Source organism: Trachurus japonicus, chromosome 6 (genome assembly GCF_045865225.1).
Source record: "Trachurus japonicus isolate A0001 chromosome 6, Traja_1.0".
Lineage (NCBI taxonomy): Eukaryota > Metazoa > Chordata > Actinopteri > Carangiformes > Carangidae > Trachurus > Trachurus japonicus.
In genome coordinates this window covers 397,380-418,367 of record NC_140912.1, presented here as the reverse complement: position 1 = coordinate 418,367, position 20,988 = coordinate 397,380, and the positions used below count along the sequence as shown (strand labels likewise).

Below are 20,988 nucleotides of genomic sequence, written 5' to 3'. Positions count from 1 at the left end.
TAGCCTATTCTTTCAGAAAAGTCAGAATAAATGGTAGAGAATCCACATTAAGGTGGTTATTTTACATCATTTTGTCTCTTTTGTTGGTAGATTTCTCCTAAATTTGCCAAAAGTTAACATGCTACTGTGACATGTGCTGTGCTTGTTGTCTGACCCATGTCATGTCAGGTGTCATTGTAAAGCTCCTGAACAGGCTTCAAAAATTGTAATCTCTTCTGTATCCACAACCAATCGTAAAAGTATGATTTACAATGGAGGCCGTTTTCTCAAAATGAGTTTTTCCTCATACTCTGGGCCCGAAATCTCCACTTCAGCAGACACCAAACCTTCCAGTTTTATTCCTGTCTATATTCTGAAGGTTTTTACAGAGGGGATTGTTGATATTCACAGCCTGATTTATACAACGTTTTATTCCTACGGGGCGGAATTTGATTTTTTTTTTTTTTTTAGGGCTGGTGACAGTATTTTCTCATTTACAAAGTGATAAAAAGAGATATCCACAATCCCCTCCGTAAAAACTTCTGACTCTAATATGTCAACAAAATAAAACAAGAATTTTGAAAGGAGCTTTATCCATTTTTCAGATTTCGGTTCTGGAAATGTATGCTAATCAGCGCATATTTCATTTGATATTGCCTCATTTACATATTTTATATATATTTTACAAACATACAATTTGACAAAACTTGTAATACAAAAAATATTTGTCTTAATGTGAGTGATAAACTTGGGAAGTTTCATGGTGATATCTGTTAATTAAAATGTTTACCCTATGCACCTGTAGTGTCTCCCCTTAACTTTGTATTGTCTATCAAAGCAAAACATGACAGACTTAGAAACCTGACTCTCTTATTCATTCTCTGCTGATTTTTTTTTTAGGGTGATCTGAAAACAACTGCTGACCTGCAGAGCCACACATCACAGGGAGCAACACCGTGTGTAGATGGAGAATCACAGCAACAAGTCACAGCACCTGAGGTAAGAGAAACAGACTGGTACCTCTCCAGTCTGTAGCCCTCGCTGCTGAAACACTGACATTTATGTCTCATTCAGAAATATCCGAGAACACAAGTTTGACTTTTTCCTCTGAAAACTCTCCAAAGGCAGCAGCGCTTATGCTTTTTGATGTGTGCGCCCTCACTGACACACTTCTGTGTTGTTGATATTAGGATTTAGGGTGAGTGTCTTAAAAGCACTGCAGAGCCAGGATTGAGGTTTTTCCTTTTACTTGTTTCACCTGCTGCTTTGGCTCATGGCTTTAACCTCGCTGACACACATTTCACTGAGTAAATGTTGACCCGAGGGATCACAGAGAATGCTACAGAGTGGTTTCAATCTCTGAACTGAAGACCAGACTGCTTATACGAGTTAATCTCTCCTCACATCCTGTTTGTTATATTGTGAGGTTTTTGTGTCTTTGGGCCAAAGTGTGTGTTTGTTGAGAAAGAAATGAGGTGGAGCATCATATAGTTGTCACTCTCTCTGAGCTCTGTGGAGAGATGCTTAAAGGATGGTCTTTGATCTTTTCTCTGTGTACCAGCTGATCTAGTGTCAGTGTCTGTGTGGGTCACCGTTTTGGAAAGTTTGCAGCCAGAACAACTTGTTGCATGTCACGTAGAATTACTTCATCATGACAGAGAGGGAAGAAAGCCAAGGATATTCCAGCTCCAACAAGTTGTTGAGTGCAAGGCGAGTGATTTAATGGCACTTTCAGTGACGGTTTGAGTGCTGTGTATGAAGTACAGCTTATGAAATACAGAAACAAAAAGCGAGTGAGTGGAAATGGGCACATTGCACGTATCTGTTACACACATGGTAGAGTGGTGCTTCAACAAGTTATTTCTGTCATCAATCTGACAGTTAGTTTCTCCATTGATTAACTGGATATTAAGATTACGGTAAAAAAAAAGAAAAATGTGTTGATCAGTTTCCACAGTCCTGTCATTATGTCATTTTTTTAAATTTAATTTTATTGAAGTTGCATGTGATCTGCTGGAACTAGGGCATTTAAAGGGATAGTTCACCCAAAATTGAAATTTCACTCATTATCTACTCACCCTCATGTGGACTAAGGGCTGGGAGAAGTTTCAGAGTTATTCGTGGCTTCTCTGAGTTAGGGGGTCTCGACGTAGCAGTGCATGTCCATATAACGGTTGCAATTGGATACCAACTGTCTTCGTAACAAAAAGACACCCCAAAAAACATCAACTCCATACTTGCTCGTAAAAAAATTCTCGTCTTGTAGTGAAGCCCCGAAATGCGAAATTGTCTCGAAAAAAATGACACTAAAAGTCAAGTTGATATTCTGTGTTTATGTAGTGGAAGCTTACTGCGGAAGCACTGCAACTTCGGCTCGCGAGATCCGACGCTGTCTGTGGAAAAAATTGCGGCTTTGAGGCTGGAACAGCCTAAACAGGGAACTTACGTCCAAATTGTTGACGAACCGGGGAAGAGGAGCTTCCGCTACAAACAAGCTTGAAATATAGACTTATTTAATTTTTTTCGGGACATTGAAGTTGCATTTTGGGGCTTTAAATACAAATTGACATTACATTACGAGCAGCATGTGGAGGTATTTGGAGATGTTTTTTGGTGTCTTTTTGTTACGACGTAGCAGTTGGTATCCATTTGCAAATGGATACAACTGTCTTGACATGCACTGCCTCCATGCTGCCGAGACCCCCTGTAACTCAGAGAAGCCACGGATAACTCTGAAACTTCTCCCAGCCCTTAGTCCACATGAGGGTGAGTAGATAATGAGTGAAATTTCAATTTTGGGTGAACTATCCCTTTAATGTTTTTCCTTTTTAAAAATTACACAAAATATCAGTGTCAAACAGTATTCTGGGGATTGATAGGTTATTGCAGCTCTGTTGAAGAACAGAATATTCTCACCCCTGGTGTTAACTGCTCAGATCAAATGTTAATCACTGCCTGAGCTTTTGCATAATGTGTTTTCTTAACGCAGCTGGCAATTTTCTAGTAATTGCTTTCACCCTCATCCGTGTCAAACTGTAATTGATAGGCTAAACTATATGGACATGGTTTCTAACTGGCCCCGTGTCTTTGCTGCAGGAAATAATTTGTTAAACCTCCAAAAGTCTCTGCCAGATGTAATAAAAGCTCTTGTTTTGGTAAGCTCACAAGGTATCCTAAAAGTTTGTGTTGTTAACCCTCTGGCCAGAGAGTGCGTGTTGTGTTTGGGTTGCTGGTGAGGGTGGCTGGGTTTAATCGTGGTAATGGTCACATGAAGTATCTCTCTAATTGCCTGCAACATGCTGTGAGTGCAACAGACTCACTTTTGATTAATGTGGAAAACTGTTGACTCTCCTCCGCCAGTGTTGGGCAGCGACACAGCTTCTATTTTCAGCTCCCCCCCCCCCCTCATCTAAAAACTCCTCTCTAATGCGTCTTTAATAGTTTTCTCACTGTGTGTTTTTTGCTTTGGCTTTTCCAAATGGATTTTCCAATACTTGAAAGAGCAGGGTTGCAGTTCATCAAAGTTTTACAGTGAAGTGGAAATCCACTTTGTAGAGAAAGCGATGGGGTTTTTGGTCTGCATTGACAATAGAGCTGGATGGCGAGTAAACATTTCAGTGGATGGAAAGCAAATCTAATTGACCCTAAAGCCAGTTTTGTGTCTGATATTATTTCTCTGAAGCTCTCTGTGCGAGCAATGGGCGTTTGCAGTCCTATCAATTCTCAAAGAATCAATTTCTTTAAAATTTTTCAATAACGATAAAATAAGAACTTAATCATTTGTATGATTCCTTGATTTCAGACATTGGTGACTAAATCAGGCGAATGAGACGACTGAAATCACAACTATGGCTGACAGATTTCAGCTTGAACTAATGAATTCAATTTGGCCTAAACTTTGAGAATGAAAGTCTCCAACTAACTGAGGGAATTTATAAAATGGGATTTACATTTGTGATGTAACGTAAAAAAAAGCTGAAGTCGTAGAACATCAGCAGCCTCATGTTTGAAGTAGTAGAAGATATCACATTCAGTGTGATAAGGAAATACTATTTCCCCCCCTAACTTTAGACGTTAGATTTATGCTGAATTGTTCCCTTTTTCACTTGATGCGTTTGGCAAATGTAAAACTTTCCTAATGGGTTCACTGAGTGACAGGACAGAGTTGCCCTAGCTTTGTGTTCAGTGTAAAAAAACTTGCTTTGTCTGCTCTGTGGAGGACGCTGGTGAAGTCTGTGGATGCTCTGGTGTATATGCTCATCAAGTTGCAGGAAGAATGCTGTTTTGCATGATATGTTGCTCTTTGGTTTGTCGTTCCTGCTTATTTTCACCAAATATACACTTTATATACATTCAACGACTCATCTGGAACAGTGTCAAACCTTTGTCCATGGATTGTTTTATCCAGTTGACGATTCAGATGTCATGAAAGACCATTGTGCTTGGGAACAAGCGGTAGGGTTGGAAGACAGATTGCATGCAGGCAAACACACAGTTTAATCCATTCCATACAGCTGATGTTGCATTTTTGTTTTTTTGAAGAAGGAAAGAAAAATGTCAGGATCCTTCAGCCTGATTGGATCACTGTTCACGGATTGTGTCATGGTCAAAATTGTCTTTATTAAAAATGTAATGCCAGTGGCTTGTGAACAATGACAGTATTGTAAAAAACAACAACATAAAGCATCTGATTCCACTGTTGAAGCGGTCCCAGTTGTTCTTCTTTGCCAATCCTATTGGTTGCCGTAGGAAACGGCTCAGAGCTCGCCCTTGTGTTTGTAAAGAGAGAGACAGGAAAAACTATTGTGGGATGGGACGGAGCTGGACTGCCATAAAGACTGACTGATGGCGAGTCGCAACATATTTTTCCATGCACTGTACCTCCGAGATGTACTGATCTAGATCCAGCTGATTGTGTGTTCACTGGCCTGACAGTGAATGCAGACGGGGATTGTGGGTGAGTCAGCCAGTTCTGCTATTGAGAATGGATAATGGAAGCAAAACACAGCGCTGAAATGGCAATAGGATTAGTCACCATCGCGAAAAATACATACCCTCTTCTTCGTCTGCCCGTGTAATTTGCTCCGTGTGTTTGTTTAAACCCAGATGAATGCAGAAATAAAACCCACGGTTGAGGTAGAACAGTCCCACACATCTTCTCTCTGGAAGCCAACATCCCCCAAATCTACACTGCAGCTGGGACTCAGCGAAACTGTGGAAACCATAGGAAATATTTTCATGTAGCTGAGAATGGACAAGTCTTTACATCATCTGTCACTAAAGCTGTTGACAGCCAGAACCGCACAGTGGAGTGAAAATCCTTCTTTTTTCACCCCATGCTATAGCAGTGACACCTCAGGGGCTACGGGCAAAAACCCCGAGGCCTTTTCACCTGTCTGTGAGCAGGAGTACAGTCCCTCCAGCTCCTTCTCCGCTTTTTTTTTTTTTTTTGAGATCAAGAGAAAAGAAAGGAGGGAAGAGGGAGGGACGGAGAGTGGAGAGTACACAACTTGAGTATCGGTGTCATCAAAATCCAATCTTGCATGACAGGCGGGGACGAAAGCAGGCCAGTTTGTTTGCTTCCATAACAAAAGATGACAAGAAAAGATTGCTTCGCGACAAGAGAAAAGATAGATTTATGACCTCCTGCCTTTTATGTCTGTTGATTTGATTTTTCTTGCCCAGACTGAGCCCCGCAACCAAATGATGCCTATCGATGTTACTGTAGGGCCTGGTCTGGTTGAATTGAATTGGAAAAAAGTATCTAATTTTAATACCTGAGAAATAGGGGGGGAAAAAAACATTTCTTTGTGTTGCCATAAACAGAGAGAGACAAATGTATAATGGTCACATCAGTCGGGCGCACAGTTGTGCACGCCCTTTTACTGCTCGTCTAGACAGTTTTATAGTCTCTCTCTGTGCTCAAACTCTCCAAAGCACTTGGAAAATGGAAGAGAAACGCTTGTTTTCGGGGGGAAAATGGCACAAAAGTTGTCGGTTTACAGCTCACTGTCTGTTTCCCTCAGAAGAGGAAAATGGGACTGGGTAGATATGAAAATTGAGTCGATCAAACGGCTCCTTTCAGCCGCCGTGTGGTTAGTGTGGTGGTGTAAATAGCAGGTTGTCACGTTCTGTGTTCCCGACTCTCCTTGGAGGTGTTTTCTGTACCTGTTCTGCTCTGTTTGGGACGTCATTTAATCTGAATTTACATGGCAGCTGTTTATCCTGCGCCTGTGAGAGAGGGACCGCCCTGCTTACCATTTCCTATTTCCTCTCCAATTCGACACACACACACACACACACACGCACACTCAGACACACCAGGCTGCTAAAACAAACTTCAGCCTGCATTAATTTAGATTTATCAGTTAAGATAAATTAGATTTAAACACTTTAATTATTTACTGCCTCCTTAGCAGCATTTAGGCTTCTTGTGTAACGTCTTACTCCTTATCTCCATGCATATTTATAGGAATTTCATTAGCTGAAGGAATTTGCAATATTTTCATAGGTGCTGGTTTGGCAAACAACCTGTTTTTCCAAAGCCCTTGGCAAGTTGCTGTGTTAGTTAATAAGGCCGATATTGAGATTAGGATACTCTAGATTCCAAGGTTGTGGATTTGGACCAAACCGTGAGCTGCGGCTGTAGAATACATCATGCCTCCTTTTTTGTGGGTTTTGTCCTTTTTGCTCTGTGTGCGTGTGTGTCTGTTTGTGTGTTGTGCGTGTTTGCATGAGTTTACTTAAGCTGCCCGGGTCTGTTGTTTTAGCACGAGGTGTGAAAAAGAAAACTGTTCTACTAAAGACCTCCGTGCTTGTAAAAAAAATATGCGCCTCCCTGCTGAAAGGCCCCTTTTTAAAAAGTCAATGGGATGTTTGTTAGTTTGCTCTGCAGGATGTTGGAGAGTGAATCAGAGCGACTTTGATGACAAATTCTATTCAGAATGAGATGCATTGAAAACATCTGCAAACTGAAATAGACAGGCAGCTCATGGCAGCGGCTTTGTGTGCTTGAAGTTACCGGTCTATGAGTTACTCCTCGTTAATGTTAATGAAATCTAATACAGCAATTAATCCTTTCTTTGTGAAAGTCACAGTAATGGTCACTTTTGTTTGGTGCGTCTTGTATTTTTCGCTTGTTGTGTCAAACCCACAGTCAATTTATTGTAGTACATCATAGAGCTGAAGCAATTAGCAGATAATTCACAATCAATCAAGTTTTTTTTCCAGGTATTACTGCCTTAACTTAAACTTAAAACTTAAAAGACCTTTATTGTCCTTATGGAAATTTGTGCTGCACAGCAGCTCCACAATCCCCACAATCCCGCTCAACACATATCATACTTAGACAAATCATATTAAAAGAAACATCATACGTATAAATAGAATTAAAAGTCAAGGTGTATGCAAGAGTCCAGGGATCCTGTAATGATGCTTTTTCTTTATGTTTCTTACATTGTAATCGCAGTACTTTTTTTCTAAATATGTACTTACTAAATAAATGATCAGCAGATTTATTGCAAAAATTAAGAGTAATAATCAGTTGCTGCCACAGCACAGAACATAAATTGTAATCCTGACAATCAATAAATAGCAGTGTCTGCTGTATGTTAAAGAGATAGTTCAACATTTTGGCAAATTGGCCTGTTGCCATAATCCCTATAGTCATAGCAGTAGGTTCGTTACCTTTAATTGTCGGTGGAAGCTATTTTTAGAACGGTGGAGCAGAGCCATGAGCTGCTCAGAGCTACATGTAAGCTACGGAGGCTAATGGAATTTCTTTGTTTTCCCTCATCAAATTCATCAAATACACAATCCAACAACTCCAAAACGCTCTGGTGGACAAGTCGTGTCCTGCACATTCACGACGCTATGAGATAATAATAACAGAACGTTACGAGACAGAGTTGTATTTGAGGTAAATTCATGCAAAACTGCTGATGCACGTTGCGTTCAGGGACAGTTTTTCAGCAAGCAGGCTATGCATTTGCCTTGAAAACAACTCTGTCTCGTAACGTTCCATTATCATCTCATAGCGTGGTGAATGTGCAGGTCACAACTCCACAAGAGCGTCTTGGAGTTGTTGGATTGTGTATTTGATGAGTTTCATGAGTTCAAACCAAGAAATTCCATTAGCCTCCGTAGCGTAGCTCTGAGCAGCTCACTGCTCTGCTCCGCCGTTCTAAAAATAGCTTGCACCGACATTTAAAAGTAACAAACCTACTCCTAAAACTACAGGGATTATGGCAATGGGCCAATTTGCCAAAATATTTAACTATCCCTTTAAGGCTCCAGTGAAGCTTTCTTATGTGTTTGCACTTGACAAACTTTGGGTACACTGCTATCATAAACTCCAAGAATCTTGGACTTTTCCCTGAGTTGGTGGTACTGTCTGAGCTCTATCTGCAGACTGCTGCTGTGCTGTGTTTTTTTTAAGGAACAAGGTTTGAGTGTAGCAGATGTTGATTGCAGCTCGGTCCTGTCCTCTGGCTCTGCTCTCAGGTGTACTGCAGGAAACATTCAGTGACTGGAGCGATTCATCATTTCAGTCACCCAGGAGGAGAACGCTCGGCTTTATTCACACCTTAATGACTTGGAGCCTGCTGCGCTCTCCCGCCTCTCCACAGTACAAACGGATTCAACACCCAACATCTGGAAAAGAACCCACTGTCAAAGAGGCTGTAAACTCAAAGGACCAATAGAAACTGATGAACTTTGCAGGTCACTTCCAACTAAGTGTGGTACCTTTTAACTTGCTGTGCATTTTTACTCGGGCATAAACATAGAATCATACATGTGTGCACAGACAGAAACTGGTCTGGCAGCACATATGCACTGTTCTAACACACAGACACACTCCTATGTACAGCTGGCACAGATGATGCTGTACACCCTCCAGTCCTGTTATAATTGATGTAGTGGAAAGCTCCACACACAAGAACTCTCTCGTGCAACCGAGCTCTTTCTTCTGTCTCTTAGTGCGATGAGAAAATGTCTTGTTTTGAAGCTGATTCACCAGCTAAATGTCTGTGGTCAGATCTAAACCCAGTCGCCCCCTCTGTTCCCATCTTTACCACCACTGGGGGGGATTCAGTTAGTCAGTGACCTGATGCCTTTTGAACTCACACGGACCCACTGATTTCCCCTAGTCTCCATAAACATGTGGCTTCGCCTACAGCTGTTGCAGGGAGATTACAGTGAAAGCCCCGAGTCAGCAAATACACACGTGTAGCAGCTGCATTTACACACACATACACATATGCAAATGCAAACAGCAGCGGCCACTCCATCATCAGGCCTCTCTGAGCAGCTTGTAATGAGTGTGTAAAGAGATAAAGTTGTGGTGAGACCTTTGTGGGACAAGCTGCTCTCCTCTCAAGATGAATCAAATGGACAATGTCATGAAACTACATCTGATTATTCTGTAACTTAATGAGTTTAATGAGAATCATTAGTAGTTAGATGAGACATAGAGTAAGTTTGCATTTTAAAGCACCATAGTCGGCATGGGAATATGAGGTAAACCAAGTCTCCCATACATTACAAAGGACTGCAGCAGCTTGTAAAGGTAGGCTAGGAATTCCCCCCATCTAGCGGTGCGGTTGCATATCGGAACGTATTCTTGATGTTGCATTCACGTGAAATGGGGCAGACGTCAGACAGACAACAGACGCTGCATGTAACAGGATAAACAAGCGTCTATGTAAACAAGTGGTCCGCCAGCACGAGGCAAAACAATACAGGCGTGACAATATGTTGTCATGGTGATGTCGTATTGTTTACCTGACCCACGTTTTACCGTCTTTCTCTCATGGAGTAAAATGACATCCGGTTGGTTTGCCGACGGCCGTCTGCCTGACTGCACCTGAATGCAACACCAGTGCCTCCGTCCTTCCTCACACTACACAGTGGTGACAGTTTTAACAGGCGCTACCTGGAAAACTTTCTCCCTGAGCCGACAGCTCCGCTGAGTTTCCGTGGTTACCTACGGTCACGCTGCCACTCAACGTAAAAAATGGCGATGCAACATGGCCGCCTCGGTTCGGTGCGCCCCCCCTTATGTATTTGTAACAACTTGTAACAACTCATTCTAAGGTACGAGAAAGCTTTCATTTGTATGCGGGTGTGATTCGACTTCAGTGAAATACGTATTTATGAAAGCAATATTTGATTTTTGCTAATAAAAAGCCAAATAAGTTACATACTGGGGCTTTAAATAATTATGTTGGTATCAGCATTTGTTTCTTAGAAGATAAGTGAGCAATCATTATGTCTGACTGATGCCTTCAATTGCTGTGTCTCCAATTGGACATTTGAGTCAGTTCTCTTGCATGTAGTCCACTGTGTACTCTGTGTAACAGGCTTGTGTTGGCCTAAATCAAACACCACCACGGTGTGTTCACTGAAATCACTTCATTTCCTGTGTGTGCCCCTTGTGTCATACTACGTGGAAAGAAACATCCATCTTCGGTCGCTGTTTGGAAATAAGTTGGCGTTTCTTGCACTTCTATGAGAGTGAGAAATTTCAATTTTATGCTCAGTATTTTGACTGCTTTTAACTCACCATCCGGTTTGTAAATGGAGTAATGGTCTTATTCAGAACAATAGAGGATTGGTATTTGCATGCATCATCCACCAGTTGCAAAAAGGTTAAACTAATAAGCTATATGAGCTCTTATGATGATGACGACATGTTACTGTTTTTCTTGAAATCGAGTAAACTGGTTAACTCAGTTCAGGAGCAGGGCCATGTACCCGTCAACTCCTCCTGCCTCTTGTTTGTCTCAGATTTCTCAACCTTCCCCTTCCCTTTCTCAAAGCACCTTCTATCCACATCCCTTTCTCTGATCATCCCTACTCTCATCCCTCCATCTTTCCCTCCATTCTCCTATCCCTCTCTATTCAACCAGTGCACACCTTCCATGTCTTATTCTTGGAGGCATGTACTGTAAGCAGCTCAGGTGGAACCACGCAGAGACTGAACCTCCACTCTGACTCTCCCTCCGCCAGTCTTCATCACGGTCTCCCACACATCAACCTTCCTTCACCTTCACCCCTCTGTACAATATCCAGTCACCCATTCTCAACACTAGTGAACAACATATTACTAGAATAATATCTATGTTTTGTTTTTTCTAACTTATTGAAAAAAAACATACTCTTTATTATTCCTTTTCCTTTTTTGTTTTGAATATGCAGTCAATACCTTGGGTCACCTTGATCTGACCACTACACAGTTGCACTTGTCCACTGCTGAAACAAAGCTGTACTGTTTGGATGTCCACTGTCAGTTAAACCTGAGCCAATAAAAACCCCAGGCCTTGCCCTGTTGAATCCATCACCAATGATGGATGTTTTAAAAGGCCTCTGTGGATCTTGTGGGCTACACAGGATGACCTTTGTCAGAGAAGACTGTGACATTACCTTTGGCCTTTCAGTGGAGGTGCAGCATTATCAAAGCGTCGTGCTGCAGACTGTATTTTACCGCACATTCATCTGCAAACTGAATTAAGGCTTTCCTCCGCCTTTGTCGACAGGAGGATTAGGGCTTAATTACATCTGGGTAAAGGCTGCCATCTAGTCAGAGAAACAACTGTGTGGTGGGAGAGACCGGCACAGTACATTAGGGAGGTGTTGAGGAGAGGGATAAGCCTGTGTAATATGCCAGGTGTGTCCAGAGTATTAGGCAACACTGGCATGGTACTATGTGCCTGCCAAGACGAGGGATCAAAACAAACCTACCCCTTTGAATCCTGTCTCTCATTTCATCCTAAAGGCCAACACTCGGCTGCGTCGTTGAGTGGAAGAAAACAGTAGGGCATTTTGTCTTCAATCCACACACAGCAGAATGTAGGCAAACAACTACACACACACACACACACAGGCAGTCTGGTTTACGTTCAATGGTATCGAGCCAGTTTTGGTTTCAATTTTTATTAGTATTCCTATTAAACAGGACAGTGAAAAGAGACGGGAAAGCAGGGGAATGACACGCAGTAAGGATAATCATGGTCAGGATCCGAACTGGCGATCACTGCTTCAGGCAAAGCCAACATGGGATGTGCTCAAACCACTTGACCACCTCCTTGTGTCCCTTTTTTATTATTTTGGAAAAGTCAGATCTCCATATGAAGAACTTTCACAGAGGTAGTTATTCTTTCTACCAAAGACTCTTCTGAAACCCGACTGGCAGATGATACGTGGACAGATCAAATCAAAGTTGTCACTGTGCCTATGTATGACTGGAAATAACTGAGAAAATGTGTTTTTGAGATTTGGGAGAACATGCTCTTGCATTTATGCACGATTTCAAATAAAGGGATGAAGATAATTCAAATGGAAATCTGCTCGCACAAAGACTGGAAACAGGAGAAACCGGCTAGCAGGCCTCCTCTTCCAGACACACCATGAATATTAAAGTGTTGTGTTGTTTCTAACTCAAAGACTTAACTCATCCCATTATTAAAAAATACAACACTTTGTGAGCAGCAACATTGGAAGCTCAGCAAGCAGCATTAGGCCTTTACTCCTCCTCATCACCTTGAATTAGTTAGCTGCTACCTGCATTAGTCAGAGAGTGGTGTTTGCCAGGATTTGACCTCTTGGGAACTAGTTAGTGACAGGCTCGGTGTATTAGTCGAGGCAGTTTAATTCCATTCCAATCACCGCATTCATGTTATTGCTGGGATTGAGACGGGAAGCGCTGATGGATGTGTTTTTAATTAGCTGAATGAGCTCGCTGAGAAATTGAGCATGAATATTCATTACGATCACTGTTGTCCTACAGATAGTGCTTAGTTTTAATCATAATAATTTAGGCATCTTGAATGGAAAGCAATTGTTTGAAGTGGACTTATTAAATGTTCTTTTTCTCCAGTAACATGGATAATTGAAATCTTAAACATCATGCAGTTGTTTCAGCTGGGGACTGCATTAGCTGCAGTATTATGGCCTCAATGATCAACATGTCGGATTGTTGATGGGACTATTCACTTGATGTGAGGAGAAGACGGATGATTACAACTCTCTTTGGAAACTTAAGTGCATATAGGGAAAACACTCCAGTCACAAACTGTCATGAACTGCTCTTTCAGGGGGACGAGTTAAAGGGATAGTTCACCCAAAATTCCAATTTCACTCATTATCTACTCACCCTCATGTCATGTCATGGCATACATATTATTTTCCATTATTTTGCAGCCATGAATGTAAGGCATGCACACAACAGCGTCTGTAGAATTACAATAATCCACTTTCCTGATTCTTAAAGCAGAAGTAAGCGGAATGTTTGTGTTAATATAAGTCTTAAAGGGATAGTTCACCCAAAATTCAAATTTGACTCATTATCTACTCATCCTCATGTCGACTAAGAGCTGTGAGAATTTTCAGAGTCCTCCGTGTCTTCTCGGAGTTACGGGGGGGTCCGTGCAGCAGTATTTGTCCATATAATGGTTGTGAATGGATACCACTTTTCTTCGTCCAAAAAGACACACCAAAAAACATCCAAATACCTCCATAGTGCTCATCTGTAATGTCCCTCTTGTATTGAAGCCCCAACATGAGAAATTGTTCCGCTGGTCAGTGCAAATCACGCGAGATTTGCACTGACACAGGAAGAGCAGTGAACTGAGACACTGGGAGCTTCCGCTACAAACAAGCTTAAAATATAGACTTATTTCATTTTTTTCGGAACAATTTCTCATGTTGGGGCTTCAATACAAGAGGGACATTACAGACGAGCAGCATGGAGGTATTTGGATGTTTTTTGGTGTGTCTTTTTGAACGAAGAAAAGTGGTATCCATTCCCAACCATTATATGGACAAATACTGCTGCGTGGACCCCCCCGTAACTCAGAGAAGGCACGGAGGACTCTGAAAATTCTCACAGCTCTTAGTTGACATGAGGCTGAGTAGATAATGAGTGAAATTTTAATTTTGGGTGAACTATCCCTTTAAAATGAACGCGTTCTCCCTTCAAGCCCTAATGATGACATCTGTCATAGAAGTCAATGTTAAATTTGAACATAGACTGTTTCATATCATCTGCTGATGAGGATCAGATCATGTTGAACGTTCCACAAGTTACTGAGGCTGAGATTGTTTTGTAAATTACTGTAGCTGCATCATTAGACAGCAGCAGGACCAGTCCGATGATCCCCAATGTCCCTGATGATGAGTCCCAACAGTATTCAATTGAATGCCATGTCTCAGAGTTGGACTTCCTCATTTGTTGTTGCTCTTTCATAATAAACTGGCACAAACAGTGTCTTTGGGGTGTAAAAACTGCCTGCAGTGTTTCCAACACAGCTCATTTGTCGCTAGATTTATAGTCGCCACCAATCATACCGACTTCTTGGACCAATCTTGGCTACTTGGGAGAGAGTCATCATCAGCAGTGCTCTCTCTTGTGTCTCCTCTGTTCGGTGAGTGGCAGAGCAGCTGGTTGTTACCCAGGCTGTGCCCAGATGGACGATATGTGTTTGGTGATTTTCTCTCATATGATGTCTTGGTTATAAAATCGGGATTTGAGCAGCAGGCGAGCAGCGGCTTGGGAAGTTAACATGTATTCTTAATAGAGAACATATCATTTCAAACTGTTCCACTGTCAGACAACAGAAAGATAAAAACAATGTAAATGAAGGCAGCACAGAGTAGGAAAGAAGCAAACAGTTGAAAACACAAGTAACAGTGCAATGAAATGTCAGTTATTTACAGTAGGTTTCTTCTCAAGTCAAGTTTTTCAATAGATTATCCCAATATATTTTTATATCTTCTTCTTTTAAAGGGACATTGTGTATGAATTACTCCCATCTAGCGTTGCAGTTGTATATCGCAAGCAACTCAATCGTATTTTTCATGCTGCATTCACGTGAAATTGGGCAGACGGCAAACGGACGACAGCCGCTGCACGTAACGGCATAAACAAGCCTCTATGTAAACAAGTGGTCCATCAGCACGAGGCAAAACAATACACGTGACAATATGTTGTCATGGCGATGTCGTATTGTTTACCTGACCCACGTTTTACCAGCTTTCTCTGGACTTCTGTGACTAAAATGACATCTGGTTTGTTACCGACGGCAGTCTGCCCGATTGCACGTGAATGCAGCATCAGTGTAACGCTCCATTCCTCCTCACTGCGTTACCGTGGTGACTTTTCACAGACGCCACCTCCACCTGAGCCGACAGCTCCGGTGTCTCCGCTGAGTTTCCGTGGTTTCCTACCGTCACGCTGCCACTGAACGTAAAAACATGGAGACACCACATGGCAGCAGCACCGAGCTTACCGTCTCCATGGAGATATGAATGATATGAACGGCTAATTCAGAGCTGAAAGGAACACTTCACTTTGTTGATGGGGGGGATTACTGATTAATGAAAAACAGACTTTTGAACCAAATAATCGATTTTCGTGAATAGATAACAGGAGAAGTTACACAATGTCGCTTTAACAGGTAGAAAATATCATAGGGCGTCGAGGATACAATGAGTATTCCTCCTCATGGTTCCTCAAACAGTCAGGAGCAACAATGACTCTTCCAAATGGTGCATAGCTCTAAGAAAACTTTCCACAACATCCATTCCTTCCTTGTATGTTGCAATGACAATTTTCAAATTCATGTTTGGAAACAAGCAAAAGCAGCAGAGAGAGTAGATGGAGCGTAAATGAGGAGTAGTCTTGAAATACTGAAGACTCGCTCCCCATCAGCACCACATTTGGTGATGAAGTGTCTTGGAAACACTGGACTGTGAATATCACACACTTGTTCATCAGTAAGGGAGCACATGAGGGTGTGTTAAACTGAAATGTGTGTTTTGAGTTAGCATTCGCAGTGTGTGTTCACAGGGCAGTGCACATACCTCGGTGTTTCCCTGCTTCATTTCCTGCTAATTGATGTCCGCCATGTAGAACAGGAGGCCGATTGCAATCTGTGTGTTTCTGCCTGCGTGTGTGTGTAACTACCACCATGTGAGCCAGATCTGTTGGGCCACAGTACAGCTGGTGGTGTTGAGTCAGCATGTTGAGGTCACAGCGCTGGTGTTGGTACCAGACCTCCATGTGGTTGTGCCAACAGAGACCAACACCAATCTCTCACAACATCTCCTCAATCCCCACGCTCCCTAATTTGGATTTGGCTCGGCTGCAGCTTCCCCACATTGAAAGCATCATGTGTTTCTCATTAACTTGTGTTTATTTGGCAGATTACAGTAGGTAGAATCCACACAAAGCTGCAACAGTGGTGAGTGTCTCCTGTGACTTTGCACCTCAGACCAGACTCAAAGCTGCAGCTGCACGCGTGGAGGAAGAGTAACAGCTGTGTGTGGCCAGCAGATGGCAGAAAGAACACACGCGTGCAGGTCCTGATTTATTTTCAGCCCGCTTGCAGATGTTGGCAGAGCTCTTGATGTGTGGTTATTTAACTAATTAGGGTGGATGGGAATAGATTGCTTCATGAGAACTTGTTTAGATGTTTGGCTGTACATCTGTCAGCTGTGTGTGTGTCTGATTCTCATGAATGAGGCTCTGTTCTATCGCTCTTCAGTGAGTCATAGGGATTTGTATTTTTGGTCATTTTTAGAATTCAAAAATATATCTTTTTAACTGATATATTTAAAATGCTATTTACAAGGTTGTATGTAGTTCAACTGTTTCTGTTTATGAAACAGTTTCCAATCACAGTCCACTCTTTTGATTGTTTTGGACGTTTCCACAATGCTGCATGCTCCTTCAGCTCTGTGGTCACTGAACAAGCTCAGTCTGCTAATAGGCACTGTGTGATATGGTTGAAAGCTCCAGACCATGTAAGTGGACTTTTGAGTTGAGACAGTTTGTCAAATCCTGTTTCCAAGAGCCAGAATGATCTGTCCCTGCTTTTTTGTGTGTGTTTGTGTTTTTTTTGGTGCTTCTAAACATTACGGTTGAATTTTGTCTGAGCTGAAGGATTTTCTTTCTCATGCTGGTTTTAATAAACTCATTGTTTACTCTCAACTGGAAACACTTTAAGATGCATGACAAAGACACACAGAAAAAGCTGTCTCTTTTTGAAGTAAGTGATGCATTGTCAGTAAAAAGGTGAAGAGAAACTGTACATGCACACATAAACAAACCTGTGTGTGTGTGTGCACAAGCACATGTTGATGAAATGTACTCTCCATAGGAAACCGTCTCTTCCACCACTTGAAAGGATTCTGTGGTGATGTGCTGCTCTGCTCTCCATCCCTCACCTTCTTCCCCTGTATGACTCATCTAAGCTTCACACTCTGTCCAATGCATGTGCATGATGTGGATCATATAGAGGCTCACATAGCAGTATAGTCTCAAGTCTTTTATGTTTTATATATATATACATGTGTCTGTGTGTGTGTGAGCAGACTAGCTCCTATGTAAGCTTGTAACTTTTCTAAGAAACTAAATTACAAATGATCGATAGAAAACGTTTAGTTTCATGTTTAGTTGTTTAACTTTAGGCTTGTAGCAGCCTGATTGACCTCCTGGGAGAAGCAAGACAAACCCTCCTGTTGTTCTCCCCATTAGCCTGCACCAGTTGTTGATTAAGTTTCAATAGACTCTCACTAGTTGGTGTCTTCCGCTTAGCCTGCTAATGAATGCCAGGGACGATTTGGCTGCGATTGTCTTCCCTCATCACTGCAAATGACCACTGAGTGCTGCTGCTCTGTGAAATCAATAGCCTTGGACTATCAGAGTCTCAAACACTCGCAGATTACTGATGAGAGTGATTTTAGGTGTTTAGCTGTGAATGTGTGTGTGTGTGTGTGTGTGTGTTGGCTCTGCATGTGTGGGGGAGAGGGCGTGAGGGAGGGAAATGAAGAAAGACAGATAATGGGGTTTTGTGTGCACATGAAAGAAAGCGGAATAATGATTTTTATGTATTTTTCTGCATGCCTATTGTTTACATGTATAATGGTTTCCTCCAAGAGAAGGCTTTGGCTCCTCGTTAAAAAATCTCCTTCTCGACAAATGATAGAAATTTTCCTCTTCCCAACAGAGCGCGGGTCAAAATCGATGTCAGCTAGGAGTCTGTGGCTAATCAAAGTGAGTAGTTGCCCCCCTGTTGCAGATAGCAGCTTTACTCCTTATTGTTTTTAAGGCCGTGTAATTGGCTCGAGCTGATAGAAGTTGGAAAGGAAGGCGAGACAATGCGTTTCTTTGTCCATAATTCAGCGCTGCTTTTGTGGTACATAAAAATCCAGCAGGCCGGCAGCAGATGAGGATGTCAGTGGAGAGAAACCGACTTTATTTCTCACCCTCATTCAGTGTATGATATTGAGTGATACTATAATTTGCTATTCTCTTTGTCTTGAGTCAGCTGCTTGTGGATGGAGAAGTTGCCGTGCCTTGTGAGGCAGAGGCAACGTGATTCATCACTTTGGGTAGCGCGCTCATAGAATTTTTATTCCGGTTTCGCCCCGCTATCTCTCTTTTTCCCCCTGCATTATACAAAGCCGTGTTATTTCACCGATCTTTCCATCTTATCAATGCGTGTGTTTGTACACAAAAAAAAGGTCATAAATCAGACCTGCATTTGCACTCTGCATAATGTATCTGGTGTTTGGATGAGGAAATGTGGGTGATCTTATGAATAATACAAGCTGCTCAGTCTTTGATGCCAGTGCAGATAATAATAAAGCAGGCTTCTATCAACGTGGGCCAACCAGGAGAGCCAGAGAGCCCGGTACATTAGCTGTGGACGGCTGGTGATAAATCAGGCATTCACAGAGAGGATTGCCTGGCACGGGGAGCTCCCTCCGGAGGTTCTCGCGGAGCTGTGCCATACGGTGAGGCAAGACATTCAGAATGCCCTCCTTACCCCGGTACCACAGGTCTCCAGGGTGGCTTTTAATCGCCACAAATGGGCAGTAGATAACAACTGGCCGTATTTCACGTTCAGTCCGATAGTTACGGCCTCCTGTAGCTTTTACGACGAGGAGATGTCAGGTTCCTGGCATAATTGGTTCTTCTATGGGGATTTTATGAGTCTGTTTACTCTGCGAGGAGTACTTGTCTCTGGGATGCGATGCTCTCCTAAGGGCCCGATGGGTTTTGCCTGGGTTGATATACTTTCAGCTTAGGGGGGGGAGGGTGTCTAATGATCAGATACTGTATCGCCTACTGATTGATGGGCCTAGGGCTAAAGCCAGGGGGTGGTTGGAGCTATCGGAGCCCAAATCTGACCATCTTCATTCACACGCTCAGACTGGGAGACAATAGAGTGGGAGACTCGCCTCTGTCACCGTGCTGATGGATGGCTGCTGTCTAGGCCAATCCAGGGCTATTTTTCATACATTTCCATACCACGGTAGGGGTGTGGGGGAGGGGCTTCCTTCACTCCCTTGGAAGTGAATCAACCCTGGTTGAGTGAAGTGTAAGTAACCTCTTTTCTTGTCTTTAACCACACACAAGCTTGTAGTTTGTTCTGGCAGAGCACATGTTTCTGCCACAATACAAATGTCGTACAACCCACGGCGATGTACATGTACGTACACACTGTCTTGGGTGCGTTGTAATAATTTATAGGCTCAGTTTTGACCTGCTGCGCAAGGAAACATCTTCAACAGATGAGACACCATTAAACATAATCTGCGTCTGCGGTGAAAATTGCGACATGTCTTTTAAGCCAATGAGCCATGGCAGAATTAGCTTTGTGTTTCCCCGTTTGAAGTTTAAGTGTGATGATGTGATAAGAGCTCGTCTTCAAATGTAGATAGAACCATGACTCCCACACATTAAGTCTCAGAAGTGAGCCAAGTTATTATCTCGTGTTTCCTTTAATCTCCTTCCTTACTGTCAGTTAGAGTGTTCCAGCTCCAGATGAAGCACCGCGGCCCACAGCTGGTCACATGATCCAACTAGAGGCTCGTCATCTACAGTGTGACTCAATGGCTGCAGTGGTGGTGAGACAACTGTGGCCTGGTCTGAAACCAACCTATAAGCAGATGATCACAGACACAGAGATAATACTAAAGAGATAATGAAAATGTTTGAAATTCTCTTCCATAAACAGAAGAGTTCAGAGACAGTATTCACTACAGCTCCATGGGATGACACTTTCTCAGTCTGTGCTTTTGTTTGTATGAAATTGCGAATCAGATATTGTCTAAATTCAAATTTTGCAGAGAAAGAAATGGCAAATGTCCAGCTGTGTTCTCTAATTTCATGTGTTGGGAACTGACTCATCATTTACTGGGGGCAGAAAAGTATCTGTCAACCAGCCTGTGATTGCAAAGGACAGCCAAACCCACATAATAACTTTTATACCACAACTGATGTTGTTTCATCAGAGACAGTTGTGAGTTGTCAAATGTGTTGTCAGTTTGTAAGAAATGTTCAGAAAGTCCTCGGACATTTTTGGATGTCTTTTTGCTATCTAATGTGAAAAACAATACTGACATCCAGAAATGCCTAATTTTGTGTGTAATAAAGAGACACAATTCAAATGCAGAAACTTTAAAGTCAGAGCTCCAGCACAGACAGGAAAAGTAATAGACAACACCAACATCACAGTCTAAAGACTGACAGTCTGGATTCTCTTATATTACCTTACATTCATGGTTTTAATGAAAGGATTAACTTCCTGGATGCCTGGATCTTAAACTATAGAGAAACACACCATAGCGCTTTGTGTTTGCTTTGTGAGCAGTGCTAGCATGGTTGTCCTGTGTAGGTCATCACACTGCATTAGCTATTTTGTGTTTTTGACCAGTTCTTTGGAGAGAAGGAAACATTAACTGGTTAAAATCATTTTTAGTTTATTAGCTTAACTAGCTAACCGAAGAGTGGAACAAACTTAAAGGGACAACGAGGAGTTTCTATTTGGTTATAAAAAAGTCTCACGTTAAAGGACAATTCCAGGCTAATTCAACTCAGGGGTGTATTTTCCTATCATTTTAGGTCTAAAATAATGAATCTGAAGATTTTCAGTTTAATTGCTCCTGTTTTGCGGTAGTTGTGTCTGTCCCCGCATCGCCACGGCAGCAATGAATGGGAGT

The 20,988-nt window shown here is 42.2% G+C and overlaps 1 protein-coding gene across 1 annotated transcript in view; it reads left to right on the top strand.

Annotated features, from left to right (window-relative positions):
• LOC146985272 (PDZ domain-containing RING finger protein 4-like) overlaps positions 1-20,988 on the top strand; it is a 154,588-nt gene that overhangs the window by 671 nt on the left and 132,929 nt on the right. Inside the window, exon 2 of the mRNA XM_085778139.1 lies at positions 880-978. Coding sequence (XP_085634265.1) covers positions 880-978 — 99 coding nt within the window. The remainder of the gene's footprint in view (positions 1-879; positions 979-20,988) is intronic.